Source organism: Cebidichthys violaceus, unplaced genomic scaffold, assembly GCF_023349555.1.
Source record: "Cebidichthys violaceus isolate CVI_PGR_0920_01 unplaced genomic scaffold, fCebVio1.0.p SCAF_85, whole genome shotgun sequence".
Lineage (NCBI taxonomy): Eukaryota > Metazoa > Chordata > Actinopteri > Perciformes > Stichaeidae > Cebidichthys > Cebidichthys violaceus.
In genome coordinates, this window is record NW_027176970.1 from 390001 (window position 1) to 410000 (window position 20000).

A 20000-nucleotide genomic window follows, 5' to 3' on the forward strand; every position below is an offset into this window, starting at 1 on the left:
GATTGAGATAAAGCTGTAATACCGTGTAGGAATTGGATGCACTTCAAATTGACTATCATGCATAGACTATATTAAAAGTCGAAATTAAGAGCACCAGTTATTTTACAACTGCGGTCAAGTCAGCAGACACCCAGATCTCCGTGGTCAACTCAGCAGTCACTTAAATGTTAGTGCGCCTATATGCTGAAATTCACGGTAAACGCATTCAAACGGCACAGATCGGGAGCGAGCGAAGGACCTTGTAAAGTTAGCGGAAAAATTAACGTGAGACAACATCTGGTTTTCAGACGAACATCTTGTTTTCAGAATAAGATGCCAACAAAACGTATATACATATTACATAAGGAAAATAAGATTTAATTAATTATATTCCCTGTAATATTCTGTTTCTACTGACAGTTAAGTGTCTATGTAAAACGAATGATACCAGTTTGTCTCATAGGGCACGGTGGGCGTCCATCTTTATTCTTATCGTATGTTGCACTCCCTGGCGCACATTACTGACATCATCACCACATGATGGTTATTTGAACTGGAAGTATCCAACATACTGCATCCCCCTTCTTTTGAAACAAAACATGGCCATAGCTACCAAATGAAATAGTAAACATTATCCATTTAAACATTTCAGAAAAAACGGCATACATAGCCAAACGTATGCCAACGTGGCAATCAGTTTGTATTACTGAAGGAAATATGAAACAATTATCTCATCAACAGTTCATGTCTAAACTATCAACTATCAACTATTTCAAACTTAAACACTTTTTTTATTATCATGAACATATCCTTCAGTTCTTTTCCTGTTGGGTATCACAAGTCTAATATGTCTCTAGGCTTCACTATGCGGCCTGATCTTGTGGTAGTACAGTCTGGTGGCTGTTTGGGACCTGTATGACCTGCAGGGTCCTGCTGTACTGTTTGAGACTCAGTGTCCTCAGGCTCTACCTGGTGGTTGATTGGTAAAAGTACCTGGCTTGCGCCACTTTCGCACGTCTGCAAGAGGTGACGCCGGTTACGCCTGAGCATGTGACCTCCATCAGTGCGAATGTTGTACGACCTCTGGGTACCTGCTGGCTCGACGACTGTTGCGGGTTCCCATGTCCCTGTGGGAAGCTGGAAACGGACCATAGCTCCTTCTGGTAGTGCCAGTAGTGTCCTAGCATTCCTGTCGTAGTATTGTTTTTGTCTCTGTTGGCACAGTTGCCTTCTGCTGTGAACTGCGCTGCGACAGACAAGTTCAGGTTGCAGTTGTTTTTCCGTGATTGGTAGGATTGAGCGCAGACGCCTGCTCATTAGCAGCTGCGCTGGCAACTTCAGTCCATTAACTGGTGTGTTTCTGTATTCCAGTAAACTGAGGTACGGGTCTATCCGCTGTGCATGTGCTTTGTCCATGAGGGCTTTGACAATCTGAACAGTCTTTTCAGCCAAACCGTTACTCTGCGGGTACAGTGGGCTGCTCATGGTATGGTCAAAGTCCCATGCGTGAGCAAAACCTCTGAACCCTTGTGAAATGTAACAAGGTCCATTGTCTCTGATTACTGTCTGGGGTAGGATGACGGGTCGATCCTACCAGGTGACCAGGTGACCTGGAGGGGGGCCGTGTCGGAACCACGCATGCTGACTACGGGGGTTCCACAAGGTTCAGTTCTGGGCCCCCTTCTCTTCTCGCTCTACACAACATCTCTGGGTTGTTATTCGCTCGCATGACTTCTCCTACCATTGTTATGCGTCTCCACTTGGTGACACCCAAGTGGAGACGCGCATCGCTGCGTGTTTGGCTGACATCTTGAAGTGGATGACAACATACCACCTCAAGGTCAATCTAGACAAAACTGAGCTACTGTTCCTCCTGGGGAAGGGTTGCCCGCACCGGGACCTGTCCATCACCATTGATGATACCGTGGTGACGCCGACTCGGACACTGCGAGGAACCTGGGTGTGACCCTGGATGACCAACTGTCATTCTCAGCAAACATTTCATCCGTTACACGCTCCTGCAGATTCCTGCTCTAAAACATCAGGAGGATTCGTCCCTTCCTCACTGACGAGACGGCGCAGGTGCTCATCCAGGCTCTTGTCATCTCCCGCCTGGACTACTGCAACTCGCTACTCGCCGGAGCCCCGGCGTCGGCCATCAGACCTCTGGAGCTTGTCCAGAAAGCCGCAGCTCGCCTGGTGTTCAATCGCCCCAAGTTCTCCCACACAACTTCCTTTCTCCGTTCTCTACACTGGCTACCTGTAAGAGCTCGCATCCAGTTTAAGACTCTGGTGCTAGCCTACAGGGCAGTGAAAGGAGCACCTCCTTCCTATCTCCAGGCCATGGTCAAGCCTTACACCCCCGCCCGACCACTTCGCTCTGCTGCCTCGGGGCGATTGGTTGCCCCGTCGCTCAGAGGTCCTGGCGGCCGATCGACCCGGTCACGGCTGTTTTCTGTCCTGGCCCCACAGTGGTGGAATGAACTTCCCACTGACGTCAGGACAGCGGAGTCGCTGCCCATCTATCGGCGCAGGCTGAAAACCCACCTCTTCAGGAAGTGCTACCCTGAGCCTTCCACTTAGCGCTTATTGTTTTCATACTAGTTTGTTGCACTTACTGTATTCGTATTACTTATAGCACTAACTGTTTTTCTTGTTTGTGCACTGTACTTTGGCTCTGAGTTATGCTCTGCTTCATGCTCTTAGATGGTTGTTTGGAAAAGGAAATGTACTTATGACTTCTGGTGACTAGTAGTTCTTTTGATTACCAATGTTGAAAGCACTTATTGTAAGTCGCTTTGGATAAAAGCGTCTGCTAAATGACTGTAATGTAATGTAATGTAATGGGTATTCCAAATCTGGCGAACATGGATTTCAGCTTTTGGATGACAGTTGCAGATGTGAGGTTGGTGATTTTTTCTACCTCAAAGTATCTGCTCTAATAGTCAACGGCAACTATATAGTCAGTACTGTGCCAGGTGAACAAGGCTGTGGCTACTGTTTGCCAAGGTCGTTCGGGGAAAGGATGCGAGAGCATCGGTTCCTTTATATTGGAGCTGCGTCGCTCAAGGCAGATGCTGCAAGATCCTATTAGTGCCTCTATCTGTTTGCACATTCCGGGCCAGAACATTACGTCTCTTGCTCGCTGGTTACACTTTTCCATCCCTAAGTGTCCAGCGTGTATGCGAGAAAGCATTTCAGCTCTGAGTGAGTGTGGCACAATGATTTTTTCACCTTTGAGCAGGATCCCGTTTGTCTCTGATATCTCGTTCCGATGATTCCAATACTCAGCAACGGCAGGCAGACACCGTTTGTTCGACTCAGGCCGTCCTGCTTGGATAACTTGTCTCAACATTGAGAGTTGCTCATCTTGTGCTGTGGCGGCTTTGATTTCTGCCATTTTGCGATCACTCACCGGTGCACTGCTGATCACCGTGTGGATTTATAAATCCATGCCTTCACTTAAGTTGTCAGGACACTCAATCGGCTTTCTGGACAGCATGTCTGCGACCGGGATTTGCTTTCCAGGCTTGTGTGTAATTGTAATGTCGTACCTTTGTAGTTGCAGTATAATGCGATGTAGGCGTGGCGGTGCGGCTGCCAAGGGTTTCTGCATGATTGACTTGAGCAGTTTGTGGTCCGACTCGACAATCACCTGTCGTCCGTACAGATATTGATGAAAACGTCTGCATCCAAAGAGCACTGCGTACAGCTCCTTTTTGATTTGTAATTTTCTTCGATCTCATTTAGTGTCTTGGATGCGTATGCGACTGGTTTCTCTCCCTGGAGCAAGACTGCTCCTAAGCCGCATTTTGATGCATCGACTTGTAGTTTCACATCTTTGGTGTGGTTGAAGTATGTGAGCACTGGGCCGGGCTCCTGTGTTAGCAGGTCTTTCATTTGCCGGAATGCAACGTCTTGATTTGAGTCCCACGTGAATTCGCTGTTCTCTTTCAGCAGTTGTCTGAGCGGGGCAATTGTCTCTGAAAGTCTGGGTGCAAACTTGGAGAGGTGACCATGCCCAGTATGGTCTCCAACCCTGCTTTGCTGCGTGGGGGATTACATTTTTCTTTAATTGCCCTGACCTTGTTAGGGTCATGCTTGAAGCCTTCTCGTGTCAGTCTATGTCCAAAATAGCTCACCTCAGAGACGCAGATAATGCTTTTGTCTTTGTTTAGCTTTATTCCTCTCTCCCTGGTTCTCTCCAGCATGGCGCGCAGGTTGGCATCGTGCTCCTCTTTGGTGCAGCCATACACCAAAATGTCATCTACGATGACTGCGACACCCTGAAGCCCCTCGTAGGCCTCATCAACTCTCCTCTGAAACTCATCCTTTGCAGAAATGATTCCGAAAGGGAGCCTTTTGAACTGATATCTGCCGTGGATGGTGTTAAACGTGGTCAGCATGGATGATTCCTGGCTGAGTTTTATCGTCCAGTATCCAGATCTAGCGTCCAGTACACTGAAGTACTGTGCTCTGGCTAGTCTTGGTGTGACATCCTCTAGAGTGGGAAGTGGATAGTGGGGTCTCTGGATAGCTTTGTTTAGGGGGCGGGGATCTAAACACACCCTAAGCTTTCCTGTTTTGGGCTTTTCCACTGCCACTAGTGCATTCACCCACTCAGTCGGCTCTGTGACCTTTTGGATTATATCCATTTTTTCCATTTCATCAAGCTCATCTTTGAGTCGGTTGCGCAGGGCATATGGGATGCGGCGAGGTAGGCACACCACCGGTATTGCCGAGGGTTAAAGGCAAAAGGTCCATTCTCCAGGGAATAGTCCAATGCCTTTAAATACGTCAGCAAACTCTTCTGTGATGCTGGTGTGTGTTTTCGGCTGTGCGTCAACCATGTGCACTAGCTTGACCTAGTTTAGGTCTAAACATGCACGTAGGCCCAAAACAGGGCGAGCATTTTCTCCATACACTATGTCAAAATCTAGCATGGCTGTTTTCTGCCTGTATCTGCATGCTAACTTCAAGTCTCTGTCCACCATATCCTGAGATGTTGCTGTCTGACAGACCTAATGCAATACTTCCTAATCTTTTGTGAAACATGTTCACTGGTATCACATTAGCCTGGGCACCTGTGTCTATCTTGAGCTTTAGTTTGTGCCTCGCTTTTCCTATTTCCACCTCTGCGAATGCTTGTTCCCTTGTTGTATTTCCGTGCTTTTTTATAATACTGTCAATGTACAGATCCACTAGTGCCTGTTCAGTGCTTTCTGAAACAGCATGAACTTTCTTGGGCTTGTATTTTGTTTGCTGATATTGTGTTTTTGTCCTACACATATTAGTGGTTGTGCTTTTTGCATTTGTTACACTAACGTCCTTTTGCCGGGCATTCCTCCGTGCGACCGTGTTCTCTTCCGCATGCTCCACACTCCTTGCTGCGCGTCGCACTGCTGCTATCGTTCCCGCCAGTTATGTTGCGTCCGTGGTATCTTTGTTCGGAACTGAACGGCCTTCTGCTAACTGCATAGGCAGACTGTCTAACTGTATTAACGGCGGGGAAACCCATCGTCTTTAGCTGCTGTTGTGATAGCTCGTGTGAGCGTGCAATGCCAATCGCTATCTCGAGCGTTAGATCCGGAGCGTGACAGAGTCGTTTTTCCCGGACTCTTGGAGAGTTTGTACCGAAAACGATCCGGTCTCTAATCATCTCATCACCGTTAGGGTAGTTGTAGTCTTTTACTAGCAGCTTTAGCTCAGTAACAAACTGGTCAAAATGTTCACAATCCTTCTGTATATTTTCGTGAAACTTATACCGCGCAAAAATGGGGTTAGTTTTAGGCGTTACGTTTGCTTCAAACTTCACTTAGTACGTTTGAAGTACCTTTCTCTCATCTGCCGTGAGGGTCCATGTACATATACATCCACAGGAGTAGATAGCTGCACTTTTCTTCCTCCTCTTTAGCGCTTAGCGGGCCGAGAACATTAGCTCCACATGTTGGCGAAACTTTCTTCATGCGTCGGGCAGGTTAGATGAATCCCAATCCATCTGTGGCGTAGGGACGCCTGCGTTCTCCATTTTCCGTCGTGGACATCTCTGACTCCACCCATCTTGAAAATCAGATATATATACTGAAACAATTAAGAGATATTTCAAAGTAAAAGTCATACATTTGTACCGAAAGATATCTAATAACTGAATATTTGAATTGTTCTAAAAACTATTTTCTAAATAATTCTAGACAATGACTGATGTATATGTGTTCAGGACAAATCTGACTCCACCCATATTGAAAATCAGATATTGTTACTGTACCATTTAAGAGATATTTCAAAATAAAAGTCATACATTTGTGCCGAAACATATCTAATAACTGAATATTTGAAGTGTTCTAAAATATTTTTCTCAATAATTCCAGACAATGACCGATGCAGGACATCTCTGACTCCACCCATACTGAAAATCTGATATTTTTAATGTACCATTTAAGAGATATTTAAAAAAAAGTAAAAGTCATACATTTCTACCAAGAACATATCTAATTGAATATTTTAAGTGTTCTAAAAACAATTTGTACAGTACAAATATCTGATTTTCAGAATGGGTGGAGTCAACGATGTCCTGAACACATATACATCAGTCATTGTATGGAATTATTGAGAAAATAGTTTTTATAACACTTCAAATATTCAATTAGATATTTTCTTGGTAGAAATGTATGACTTTTACTTTGAAATATCTCTTAATTGGTACAGTAAAAACGTTTGATTTTTAGAATGGGTGGATTTAACGATGCCCTGAAAACATACATCAGTCATTGTCTGGAATTATTAAAAATCTATTCTTATAGCACCTCAAATATTGATATTATAGTGATATTAGCATTTTTGTCCTGAACATATATGCATTAGTCATTGTGTGGAATTATTGAGAAAAACATTTTATATAGCACCTTAACAAGTTCAGAAATTTGCTATTTGAAGGTACAAATTCAGTTCAGAGTTTTCACTAAGTCAAATATCTTAATTGACTGTCAGTCAGATATTATTCACTTTAATATCTTTCCAGCAACCCTCAAATCAAAGAATAAAGACACTTCATGCACAATTTAGGTGTATTTTCCCTTTAACTCACAAGATGCAGGTAACATGTTTTATACTTAATGTGAATATAATTAATTCAATCTTATTTTCCTTATGCAATATGTATATACGTTTTGTTGGCATCTTATTCTGAAAACAGGATGTTCGTTTGAAAACCAGATGTTGTCTCACGTTAATCTTTCCGCTAACTTTACAAAGTCCTTCGCTCGCTCCCGATCTGTGCCGTTTGAATGCGTTCACCGTGAATTTCAGCATATAGGCGCACTAACATTTAAGTGTCTGCTGAGTTGACCACGGAGATCTGAGTGTCTGCTGACTTGACCGCAGTGATTTTACAACAGGTTTAGACAATAACACAAGTAAAGTTATTCAATCCAGAGTAATGCAGCCCTATTAAAAATCTAAAGTAGCGTAGTTTTCCAGTTGAGTACTATCATTTAGTTTTGAGTGTATCAGAAGTCAGTGCACGTTCACCACAGATTGAAGATCAATCAATATCTATTTGCATATAACCCATGTGGGTGATAATCTGATGATAAAACTGTAGCCAACAAATCTAATCAGCAAAACAATTTGAAACCAATATACATGAAACTAGATAAAACCTACAATATCATTAAAAATAGCACTGAGAGAACCGATATGTTTCTAATTACAGCAGCAAAAAAGCTATTTAAATTGATCTGAACCAATGAATCTGGTGGGCACAGCGTGAACTTTAATAACTACCAAGTGGTCTCAGGTGTGCGGTCATCGCCTATTATAAAACCGCTGAAGCACATCGCAGCCAATCAAAGCTGAGAACCGGAAAATCAGTTTTACACGTGTCAGTTTGCCGCAACAACCACGAGATGGCGCTGATACACTGTGCGCTGAGGCCGCTGGTCCCCGGGTACGTTGCGCTCTCTGCGGCCCCCGATGGAGCCAGCGGATTACAAACTCTAGTTAAGTGGCGCACCGTCCTCCTCGTCCTCCTCCTCCTCCTCCTCTTCATCTTTTGCCCACAGTAAACCCAGACGCGCGGAGTGCATCCTCACCGTGTTCGCCCTGTGGGAATTAGAAAGCAGCTCTCTGGCTGTCAGCTGCAAACCGGCCGAGCTCTGCAGTGTAGGGGGACTGAGGAGAACATATAGACAACAGAGTGAGGAGAAGGAGATGGGTCCGGAGGCGGTGAGGCATCCGTGATTGTCAAGTAGGCTAAACGGCAGTGAAGTTCTTCGGCTCTGCTCGGATCTTTTCTCCAGATCGTTGAGGTGAGTTTTCTTTTCTTTCTGCAGGAGATAGGAGCAGGCAGCCCGGATAGTGCATGTCTCACCCGCTGCATGAGATTTGTGGAGGTTATTTCCAAACATTTGCTCTGGACATTTTTTTCTGGATTGTTTTATAAATAAAAGGCGTATATAATGACATCAGACGTTTATAGCCCGATGTATCATATTTATTGTTTAACAGGTTGTGAGACTTTGTGGATTTTTTAGGCAAATTATTCTGTAGAATAAAATAAACCTTAAAACTATATTTTTTACAAGGTATCAGGCAGCAGCTTATTCTTCTAATAAAATCCACAGTGACTTGAGAGATTCTTTCTATGGGAAAATACTGTAAAATACCTCGTAGGCTACTCTTGGAAAGCCTCTGCTTTAATTTATCTTGGCTGGAGAGCTACAAAACAAGATAAGCCCTATGGGAGAGGAAGATCTGCTTTATTCTCTGTCTATCTTTTCCTCTCACCCCTCTGCTTCATTCACTCTCACTTGCCTGCCTTTCTGCAGTTCCTTCTCTCACTCCATCCCTCTAATCCCCCCTCTCACAACCTCTGTCTCCCTCACTCTCATTGCTTCTCTCTCTGTGTCAGCTCTAATAACACTGCGAGTTCGCAACACCAGACTGCTTCACTTCTGATACTACTCTCTGTCTTTTCTCACACCCAGCTGCCTTTCCTGTGTGCTCTCTTTCAGCTGCGCATGTTGGTGTCAACTGTCATGATTAATATTCCATATCGGGTTTGCATTACATGCCACATATAGTTCTTTAGCTTTTGCTGCCCGTGTTGTGTCTGGATGGTGATGTTACTCCCCTTTGTCTGATATTCAATATGTGACTGAGCAATTACAATAATTTAATCTTGTAGTCCTTCCTTTGGATGATTCATTAATGTCACTTTTGCCACAGTCAATCTAACCACGTGCACACACGAAGGTGAATGGTCACACACACATACACATTTGCACAAACACACAGTCTAGGCCAGGGTCATGGCAATCAAGCTCCAAGGCATGATTGATTGTCACAGAGTGGAGAAGCTGACAGTGAGGATCCTTCGAATGACTTTTAGACATCTTACACCGCCCACCAATCAATCATTACTATTCTGGTTTTTGTTTGGGTATTATTTTGATTTACACACAAATTTCAGAGCACACAAAACATTTCGTTACAAATCGTTCAGCCTTTCAATCTGCAATTTGCATGTTTATGCTGGTGATTGTAGCTTCTACCGACAGCAACGCAGTGACAAATTGCAATTTCCTGCAGCCATATTTCTTCTCAAACATTTGAAAAATGCCCTGTCATTCAATAAGTTTATATTTTTGTACAAATCAGGGGAAAACACCAAAATACTTAATCCTTCCTTACCAATGCATTTGATTTGTATGACAGTAAATATGACAAAAAAAGCTTTCCAAAACACCCTTTCTCATCAAAAAGCCATTGCAAGATCCTGTGACGAAGTGTCATTTGAAAATTCATTGTCACCTCTGGCAATGTGCAACACATGTGACAGCTGATCCTTTGCTGTACTGTAATGGCAGATCCGGCACACAGCCCTCCCAGATTACAGTAGCTGTAGAAATTGTCCACATCCTCCATCACTTATCAATGTCATCTGCTGTCACCCGAACAGACAGGCATCTGCTGCTTCTCGCACACACACACACACACACACACACACACACACACACACACACACACACACACCCACACACACTCACGTGCAGACATGTCACCACCATGCAGCGAGTCACATGCAGAAAACAAACTAGCTGCTTGCCACCTACACACAGGTATCTGCTGTATGCCACACACCTGCCCTGTGGCTCTGTCCACGCTTGTTTGTCTGTATACCGGCCATTCAGTGAGCTTAGCTAAAAATAATCACCGCAGCCAACACACACATGGAACATGAATTATGGAAGACAGAGAGAGAGAGAGAGAGAGAGAGAGAGAGAGAGAGAGAGAGAGAGAGACATTCAGGTCAGAGTCAGACCCAGTTCCAAGAGCATTGCTCCCTAAGGATGATACTACTAGACCGCTGCATTAATATTCAGTTTGTACCATCTAGCACATCCGACCTGCGGTTATCCTTTAATTTGGACTAACTGGACTTGAGGCTACCCGATGTTTCAGCCCAGTTCTCCATGTACATTATGGGGCTGGGAAAATGGAGCCAGGCATTTTGAGATTAATTATATATGCAATGTATAATGTGTTTCCAATGTAATAGATTTATAGGTGGTGTCAACTGGATCATAATGCAGACAGGGCAGGCTTTTAAGTAAAGAGTACATGTTGGAAGGTCATTAAAGTGTTATTGATTATGCTTTGATGCATTTTTAGGTGTACTATCTGCTGTCCTGTACAAAGTGTTCTGTACTGTACAGATTGATACCAGTGTCATATCTTTCCAATAACTATGAAGCTACAGTCATGAGATGCGTAGCTCAGCTAAGCATGAAGCCTGAAAACAGGGAAACAGATAGCCTGGCTTTTTCTAAAGGTAACAAAATCCAGATGCTCACTCAAAAGTTTTTACACAAAAGATGAATGATGAGGTATAACGTGTAAATGAAAGTTTAAAAACCCACTTCAGACTTTAGATAAAGCTAGGCAAGCCGTTTAAAGGTCCTGCACACCCACACTGGTGTTTTCAGTACTTCTTAATATCTCTGGTCAGGTTGCAGGTGGGTGGAATTATGCTGGGAATTACATCAAGTCACAAGAGTCCATGTATTATTAAGAACTATAAAGGTGTTCGCTTCACTCGAACAGGTGCAACAAAACTGAAAGGAGAGGGAGGGAGATGTCAATCAAGCGGAGTCTGCACATGCCCACACAGGTCTAATTAAGCAGAATAATTGAAATCACCTGTGTGGGTGGTTGATGGATGTGCAGGGCCTTTCATATCAAGAGCGTTGTCCCTTGTAATACATGAAACTTTATTGACATGCGTGTGTCATATTGACCGTCACTGCTGTATACAAAAACTTCTTTGACAAGAGTTGTATAGTTTAACACCTGGAAGAAGGAGTATCTGGATTTTGTATTGGAATCGGCCGACAACAGCTCTCACCTTGAACAAATAAAAAGCAGAAGATATTTTCAGCCCTCATTGTGATTATTGGGGTCACTTTCTTTGCAGCTTTTACTGTAAAATGTGATTTAAACTCATTTCATGATTAACTATTCATTTCCCATTATCACAGGGAAAAATGTCTGTCGGGGCGATTAGATGTGGACAGTATTCTATTTGGGGACTGTGAACATTATAGACTGTGTGGAAACCTGAGGAGAAACCCTGCCAATTTGTTCTGGTTAGTCAGCAGAGCTTGCGTGTGTGTGTGTGTGTGTGTGTGTGTGTGTGTGTGTGTGTGTGCATGTGTATACAGAATGTGTACATACATCCGAATGCGAGTTAGCATTAACATGCATATGCTTAATTATGTTAATAGTGTTCATCCTGTAGGGTATTTGTGCATTTGTGTGTATTTGGGGACCTTGTGATATTCAGTAGCTCCAGAGTCCTGACCTTGAACAGTTTGAGTGCTTTCTGCTTAGTCAGGGCCACTGCATCTCCCCATATGAAAGCAAACAACAGTTCATCTATCTATCTATCTATCTGTCTGTCTGTCTGTCTGTCTATCTTTAAGTAACCCTGTCTTTTATCCTCTCTCTCTCTCTCTCTCTCTCTCTCTCTCTCTCTCTCTCTCTCTTTCTCTCTCTCTCCTTTCAGTGTGTGATTGTGTGTTCAGCATGAGTAACATCTATGAGTCTGCAGAGGCCACGCTGGGCTTCATCAGCTCCCCATGCCTGGCCAAAGTGGAGCTGAGAGTGGCCTGCCGGGGGATCTCGGACCGCGACGCTCTCTCCAAACCCGACCCTTGCGTGGTGCTGAAGATGCAGTCGCACGGGCAGTGGTTTGAGGTACAGTAATGGGGTGGGATAAAGTGTGGGTAAGTGTGTCTCCAGTCCAGAAAGACGTGTTTTTTTCTATGACACAGTTTCATAAACACCAAATGAAAGTAAAATGGTTACATCAGTCAAAGTGTTTTTGCTTGTAACACTCATTTAGCCATTTACTGTGGGAGTCCATATAGAGCCCATAGAACTGATTGGCATAAAAGCTTTCCAACAGTCCCCTAGTGATATAATATTCTTGCCTTTGAAGCTTTTCATACACCATTTATCTTTAAATTATGAAGGGCATGTTGCTTCTACTACAAACCTCTAACGTCAGTTTCATTGAAAGGAAATGTTTTCAAGATTTTCACAATCTGCACCATCGTCCATGACCTGATGTACCAGTCATACTCTACGCATCAGCTCTCAGTGTTGTGTTCCTTATGGATTTATCTGAAGACAACACTTGAAATTAATCAAGCACATCATAGAATTCATGTTTGACTAAATGATCGAGTGCAATTAAGGACCTACGCATTCATGCAGAGCTGTGATTGCATTTCTAAACTTCTCTTGCTACGTTACGGGGTATGCTTGATTCTAATAAATGATGGATGCTGATTCTCACAGAAGGCAACGGAAATCATAACATTTGGAGATCGTTGTACAGATTGTATTTATCTATCCCAATGCTGTTATTGTCACCTTGAAATGAAAAGTGTGCTGGTGTTGTTTCTCCTCTGTTATTAGCACTCCAAAACAAATTGTCTGATATTAAAAATATCATATCATATAATTTTTGATATTGAAAATAATGATTTATATGATAATGTACCAAACAGATTTTTCCTGGAATCATTGGCAATTCTTTTTGGCTCACTTTACACATAAAAGGTCTCAAATAGATGGAGACAACATAGATTGTTTAGCACTTGAAATTGGAAAAGAAATGGAAAAGTGACAATGCTTTTTGCTCGTAAGTGTTCCTCCTCTCCTCCTTTTATCTCTAAGACCCAACCTGCCCTTTCAGGGATTTTAGATGGAATCTTCTTCTTTAAGAAACATCTTACTCCCATTGTAGTCTCACCGCTGGCAGTAGCACCTGTATTAGCTGAACTTCGTAAGAACACAGCATGAGGGAAAAGATACATCTAGAAGAATTTCAGGAAGAAGTGGATCTTTGTGCGTCTTTCTTCCCTTTCCCTTGTGTCTGCGAGAGACAGACATATGTCTTCCTTTTGAAATATGTAGATACATACACCCACGCATGCACACACATCCTCACACATGCAGTGCTAGTGACCCACTCTAACACACATACAAGAATTTCCACTAGCGCTCAGAAAGTAGTGCAGCATTATTCAGCCTTTGGAGACTCCACAAAAAGCTACTTTGTACAGCGCACTGGTGTTTGTGTGTGTGTGTGTGTGTGTGTGTGTGTGTGTGTGTGTTACAATAAGCCCCTTATTGGGAGTGTGGGAATGGACAAATGGTATCACTGCCCATCAGAATCAGTCTGATGGGCAGTAAATGGATAATTGCTGAGAGTGTTCAAGCCACTGGGCTGTGTGTATGTATGTATGTATGTATGTATATGTGTGTGTGTGTGTGTGTGTGTATATGTTCATGATTCTTTTTTTGCTTTGATACGATGCCAGCCTATTGAGGTTAGTGTGAGAAAAAGGCCAAATATGTTTGTGTGTGTGTTTTTGTGTCTGCTTGTGTGCCATTCACTTTCGTGTCTGCATGCGTGTGTGTATGTGTGTGTGTGTGTGTGTGTGTGTGTGTGTGTCAAAGGGTTATCAACAATAGAAGGGACCCAGTTGTTGCTGCTAGTCTTGGATAGGATTTGTTGGCAGCGTTGAGCCAGACTTTTGTTTGGCTTTCTATTCCTCTCTGCATCAGGCTGTTAGAGAGAAGAAAATGGGAGATCAATGTTCCAACGATAGTCGCTTCTTTGTGTTTTCAAACAGCTTGTGCAGTGTTAGCCATCAAAAACAAAATCCATATTCCCAGTCCTCAAGTTGATAAGTGTAAACAATGTGGTAATAGCTATTTGTTGTAATTGCTTCATTGCAAAAAAATCTGCTGAAGTTCACAATCAATAGTGTTGAATGAATTCTTCATACTCCAGTCTGCTTTGGAAAGACCATAAAAAGTAAATTTAAAGTGAAACTACAAACAATAAAGTAGCACAGTTTTATGAAACTCCACAAAGACTTTTACTCTATGAAAACTATTTGAAACTGTTAACACTCTGTATAACAGAATAATAATACAAGATTTAGTTGTTTGTCATTAGGTGTTCTGTATGAAAGACGTCGTTTGTCTTTAAAATGGTTATAAAGTAGTTCATTTATATTTAATTAGGGAATAAAAACAGTGATTAATAATAGAGTTGACATATCAAATCAATTACATTATAAAACTCTTTAAATGGACATAGAAAGTAATAAAACAATGAAACAGATTTATATGGAAAAATAATAGAAATCAATTTGACAGTTTAGTATTGTATTAACTTACCAGATGCTTTTTTCATTGACCAACTCTGCTATCATTCACATGATCCTCTTGGGGTTTGGCCATAAAAGCCCTGTGATTTTGAAAAAAGTTAAATACACTAGAAGTTGTCTTCTTTTAGATTCTAATAATTCATTGGACGAACTAGGGTTAACCCGGAGCTGTGTGTGTGTCCATGCACCCCTGCCTCTGTGCGCTTGCATGCACATGTGCGATTGCAGGTGGACCGTACAGAGGTGATTCGCAGCAGTAGCAGCCCCGTCTTCTCCAAGATCTTCCTGGTAGATTACTACTTTGAGGAGGTCCAGAGGCTCCGCTTTGAACTTCATGACATCAGCTCTGGCAACAATGGCCTCCGCGACGCTGACTTCCTGGGAGCCATGGAGTGCACCTTAGGACAGGTCAGTGCATATTTTTGACTGGTCAGTGCTTGACTAGATGTGGAGCAAATGTGAAACAATATGTTAGATAAGTGCACACAAAGGTGAGAAAGTGGAGCTTTAGCAGTGTAATCTCACCATGTTAACTTGCTATTACTGCCTCCCTCCACTGTACACTATTCAACAAAAGAACCATCTCCTAGAAGCAAGGCTTATTTAAACTAATATGAAACAGCATGTTAGCCAGGTTGCTGCACATGGGTGCGGGAAGTGTGGAGGTCACATCTAAACTACAAACGATGAGATCATGCTTCTACAGGTGAATGCATGACAGGAGTGCATTTATGTGCGTCAGTGAATGCATTTACAACCAGCAAATTGCATTTCACCAGTATATCCCTCACAGTATGGGTGTTTTGTTTACCAATGCAGAGCATAGACATCTCTGTGAGACCTATGCAGAGTGTATAATTACAAGCTCATGTTTATAATCCTTTGTAAAGTTAACTGAGCTTGTTGGGATTTTAAACGCCTGCATCAGGTAATGTGAACTTCAATAAGGGGCGAGAGAGCAACTTTATGATTAGAGAGGCTAACTTTAGACGTGGATGGAATCCTAATGTGATCTTTTCACTTGAGGTTAGCTACTGTCACTAGCTGCATTTACACTGAGCTTTCGATGTCCTTGAGTCCTTAGTTATGTAAAGCCCTGATAACTATTTGTTCAAAGCATTTATATGGCATACGTTAATACATAGGGCGTTTTTTCTCATGTAATGGTGTTGTTGTCTCTCTTCATAATCTACTTGTACTCAATATTTAAAGATTTGTGTTGTTCAAGTGCTTCTTTTAACACCCAAGAGTATTTAAGAAAAAAATATTGCAGCTGCAGGAGTCCTTATTATCAAGTTGATTTCAGGATATCACCAGCTGAGTCACGCTGAGAAAAAGGAAATAGAGAGGAAAAGAGTTTCAAAAAGTATTAAAGTGTTTGTGTCCACTTCCCATTGTCAGAGTCAGCAGCATAAAGCTGGTGGAATTACAATAGTTGGGAGAACTGAGATAACTGACACGGACAAAAGGGATTTTGAAGGCGAGCGCCAGCGAGGTTTATTGAAATAGGATAACGTGCTGCCAACATTTTGTCTGTGTCCAAACAACAACATTCTGGATGCTACTATCTACCCAAAGTGTTGTAAAGAAAAGTCAGCATTATATAAATGCACTAAGAAGCACCTGAGGCACATATGATAGATTCAGAAGTGATGGTAACTGATCTGTTTATAGAAATCCAAGTTGTGAAAATTTAGAAAATTAAGTGTTGCTTAATGCCGTTTGTTGCCTTTCTGTGTTTATTTGCTGCCGTCATCACTAGCCAGGGGGAAGCCGCGTCACATGCATTGTGTCATTGTGTCAGTGATATCGCCACAGACAGCATGTGACCGGTTATACAAGACATATGGTCCTTAAAGCATCTCAATCAATATTGGGATTTTACCAATGGATCACATACTAATGTGATAAAACTACATAGAATCATTGCCCATCTCAGCAGTGGGCCTCTTTAAAGAATCTTTCAACGAACTTAAGAGCCACATATTGGTGGGGACCAAAAACAGAATGAAAAAGAAAGTGAATAAATGTATTTGTTGTCCAGAAATACTGTACCTAATGAATATTAATGATAAAAAGGCTACTGCTTCTAACACATTAGTCATATCAACTTAAAAATAATGTCAGCATTGTGTCTACAAGCTTGCTTCTATTGTCCCCAAGTGGCCAAAATATAATTTTATGAATAATAAAGTCAGAGTCAGGGAAAGTCTGTTTTCTTTGTAATATTTTATTTCAAAATAAATTATATCTAAAGCCTTTTTTTATATTTGTATATCAAAACTGAACACATAAAGATATACTCAGATACAAGCTTTCAGTCAAAATGAAAGAAGTAGACATTCCAGTAAATAGCCCCCAAAACAAAACACCTGTTTATCCCTTTTGCTCTTTGGATTAACACTGAATCAAATGACTCCCTGTAACTCCCTGTAATTTGAAAGCATTGATGGTACTGCAGATCCCACTTAGAATCAAGCTCATTGTTTTAGTTCGCCTATCCGGCTGATGAACCCACTCACCGACCTCCCCATGTAAAGTTGAGCGGTCACTTATAGCTTGTGTAACACCTGGCTGGCCCAAAATAGCAATTGGTGAAAAGAGCCCAGGAGCTGGCAGATCAGGGATACAACAACTGAGAAAATTACATTTGACAGGTGGTGAGAGAGGTGACCCTGCCATGCCGTTTTCTGTCCGTTGGATGTGTAAAGTAGGCAGTTGTATGCTAGTATTAAGGAGAAGTGTGAGGTAACACCAGGGTGACACTAACAGGGCAAGCTTTTCCCTCTGAGGAGAAACACTGATTTTTGTGGACTCTTCCTTTCTGTTTGTTTCAGATCGTCTCTCAGAGGAAACTGACCAAAGCTCTACTCAAACAGGGAAACACTTCTGGGAAGTCCTCCATAACGGTGCGACACTGTTTCCAGAGTCAGCCCCACCACAGTTACACACACACACACACACACACACGCATTCACGCACAAATCACACACACACGCATGCACGCACAAATCACACACACACCCTCTCTTGCACTCAGACACTCTGAAGATAATTAATTTGATGATGTTGCCTGTTCAATCTGCTCTGTTTGTCATTTCCATCTCATTTTCACTCACCTCCTTCCTCTCTCTCTTTCCCTCTTTATCTTCTTCCCCCTTCTTTCCCTCTCCACTCCCCCCTGTAAAGGTGACAGCGGAGGAATTGTCTGGTAATGACGATTACGTTGAACTCTGCTTCAGCGCTCGTAAGCTAGACGACAAGGTTTGTGCGATTGTGTGTGATCTTTCTCAAAGATTGAAAACCTGTGGTTTTCCCTTAGATATGGGAGGCATTCATATTCAAAGATGTATTTGAGTGTGCGCTGTGCAGGCAGGTGTGTGTGTGTGTGAGGAAGTATGTGGGTGGAGGGCTGTGGGAATTGGCGATGAAGCAACCCATGCACAATACACAAAAGTACAATCTGGCATTAGAGGAGGCCTGCTGAGATAGGTGAGCACCCCCCTGTCCTCAATAAACCCCTCCTATCTCAGCCACACCACCACACACAGATAACTACATTAATTTTCAGCCTCCAACACACACACACACACACACACACACACGCATGGCCACGGATGACTAATCCAAACAAGTTGTGCCTTAGGGGAGAGATGGAAGAAAGCAGGGAAGGGGCGGTTAAATTGGAGAAGACAGGAAAGGAAGAAAGGAAGAAATAAGGGGTGAAATAATGATTCTGTTAGTGTTTGAATGATTTATGGTGATCAAAGGCAGTTCTGAGGCAATGCCTTACATGCGTGTTTTTCCTCTAAAGGATTTCTTCAGCAAGTCAGACCCCTTCTTGGAGATTTTCAGAATAAATGATGACGGGACCGAGTCGCTTGTGCACAGAACAGAGGTAATTACATGCCCGCACAAACATATAGAAGTATTATTTTCTGCCTCAGGGCTGTGATTATCAAAAACTGTGATGTTTTTGTGCCCTGCAGACGATCATGAACAACCTGAGCCCAGTTTGGAAATCATTCAAAGTTTCCTTTAACACACTCTGCAGTGGTGACCATGATAGGGAGCTAAAGGTGAGTCTGCAACTGTAACTATTTCTTACAGGTCATTAGAATGTCAGCATCATTTTATTTAACCTTTAATATAATGTGCAACGATCTGAGCCTTGGCTAAAGCTCCCTTCATTTTTTTAAGTTCCCCAATGCCCATTTAGAGGGAAAGGCTAAACAGCACCCGAAGGCCTGCAGGTGTTTCTTTGCAAGGTGTTTTTTCTGTGCAGCATACAAATGATGAGATTTGTAAAACATACACAGAGTGCCACATACCCACTCGTATATAAATGAATCAAACCATGTAAACAAGTCACAAAGGAGCCTCAATCATCTCCTTCCAGAGTCATGAGTTGAGTTCAGGTCATGTGTTGCCTTTCCCTTAGTCTGATGTGTTATTTAAAGAGCCGGGCGGGTGTGAAAGAGCTCAGTGGTCGTCCTAAACTCTCACCTTTACTTGCCAGAATAGATCTGCGTGTGTGTGCATGTGAGAAAGTGGCGGCCGCACATCAGCTCCAAACAGTTATTCTCACCATGAATAAACATGAACTTGTTCATTAAATATTCAGAGGCGTCTTAACTCTGCATGGCTCCTGACAGCAGGAGAAAGGGCTCACACTCTCACTCACACACATGCACGCCATCGGCTCTGGTTTCCAGGGCTACCTGTTTGAAGCATCAGAGCTAAAGTGAGAAATGGCAGGGCAGAGATTTCTATTCAGACCAGTGCTTCCTTTTCACTGGGCTCTTTGGATTCTTCTTTTTTTCATTACTCACTCTCACAGCTCTCGTCAACTTGAAGTGGAAGCAAGGCGACAAATCGAGCGCAAAAATTATTGCCGAAAACACACAGACACGCATGCAATCCACAAATGATCAGACACACACTTCAGGTGTGGGCACTTGTCAGCTCAAGTGGGAGACATGAAATAAGGGGATTACTGCCAGTGGTTGCTGTTAATCAATTGTTGTTGGATTGTTTCAGAATTAGTTGTTGGAGTGACCTCAGGCAAGAAGGTCACAAAGCTCAACAGCAAAATGACAAAATTCACAGCCATTAAACCTCTGTGAAGGGCAGAAGCATTTTCTTTTCCTTGTATGTTAACAAGAGTCTCTATTGACCAATGTGTTGTAATGTTATTGATTATAAAACCTCTGCAGGACAGTCCAGATAATGGTACCATTTTGAAACCTTTTCAAATTATAGGGTTGTTTCTTT

The 20000-nt window shown here is 42.5% G+C and overlaps 1 protein-coding gene across 2 annotated transcripts in view; it reads left to right on the forward strand.

Moving 5' to 3' along the window:
• The first annotated feature begins 7961 nt into the window (after positions 1-7961).
• Positions 7962-20000, forward strand: part of cpne4b (copine IVb) — a 20931-nt gene continuing 8892 nt past the window's right edge. Inside the window, exons 1-7 of one of the 2 annotated variants that reach the window (XM_068702494.1) lie at positions 7962-8285; positions 12044-12234; positions 14955-15134; positions 17564-17635; positions 17916-17990; positions 18541-18624; positions 18716-18805. In XM_068702494.1, the coding sequence (XP_068558595.1) occupies positions 12064-12234; positions 14955-15134; positions 17564-17635; positions 17916-17990; positions 18541-18624; positions 18716-18805 (672 nt within the window). In that variant the 5' untranslated portion in view covers positions 7962-8285; positions 12044-12063. The remainder of the gene's footprint in view (positions 8286-12043; positions 12235-14954; positions 15135-17563; positions 17636-17915; positions 17991-18540; positions 18625-18715; positions 18806-20000) is intronic. The other variant, XM_068702493.1, reaches the window with a different exon arrangement.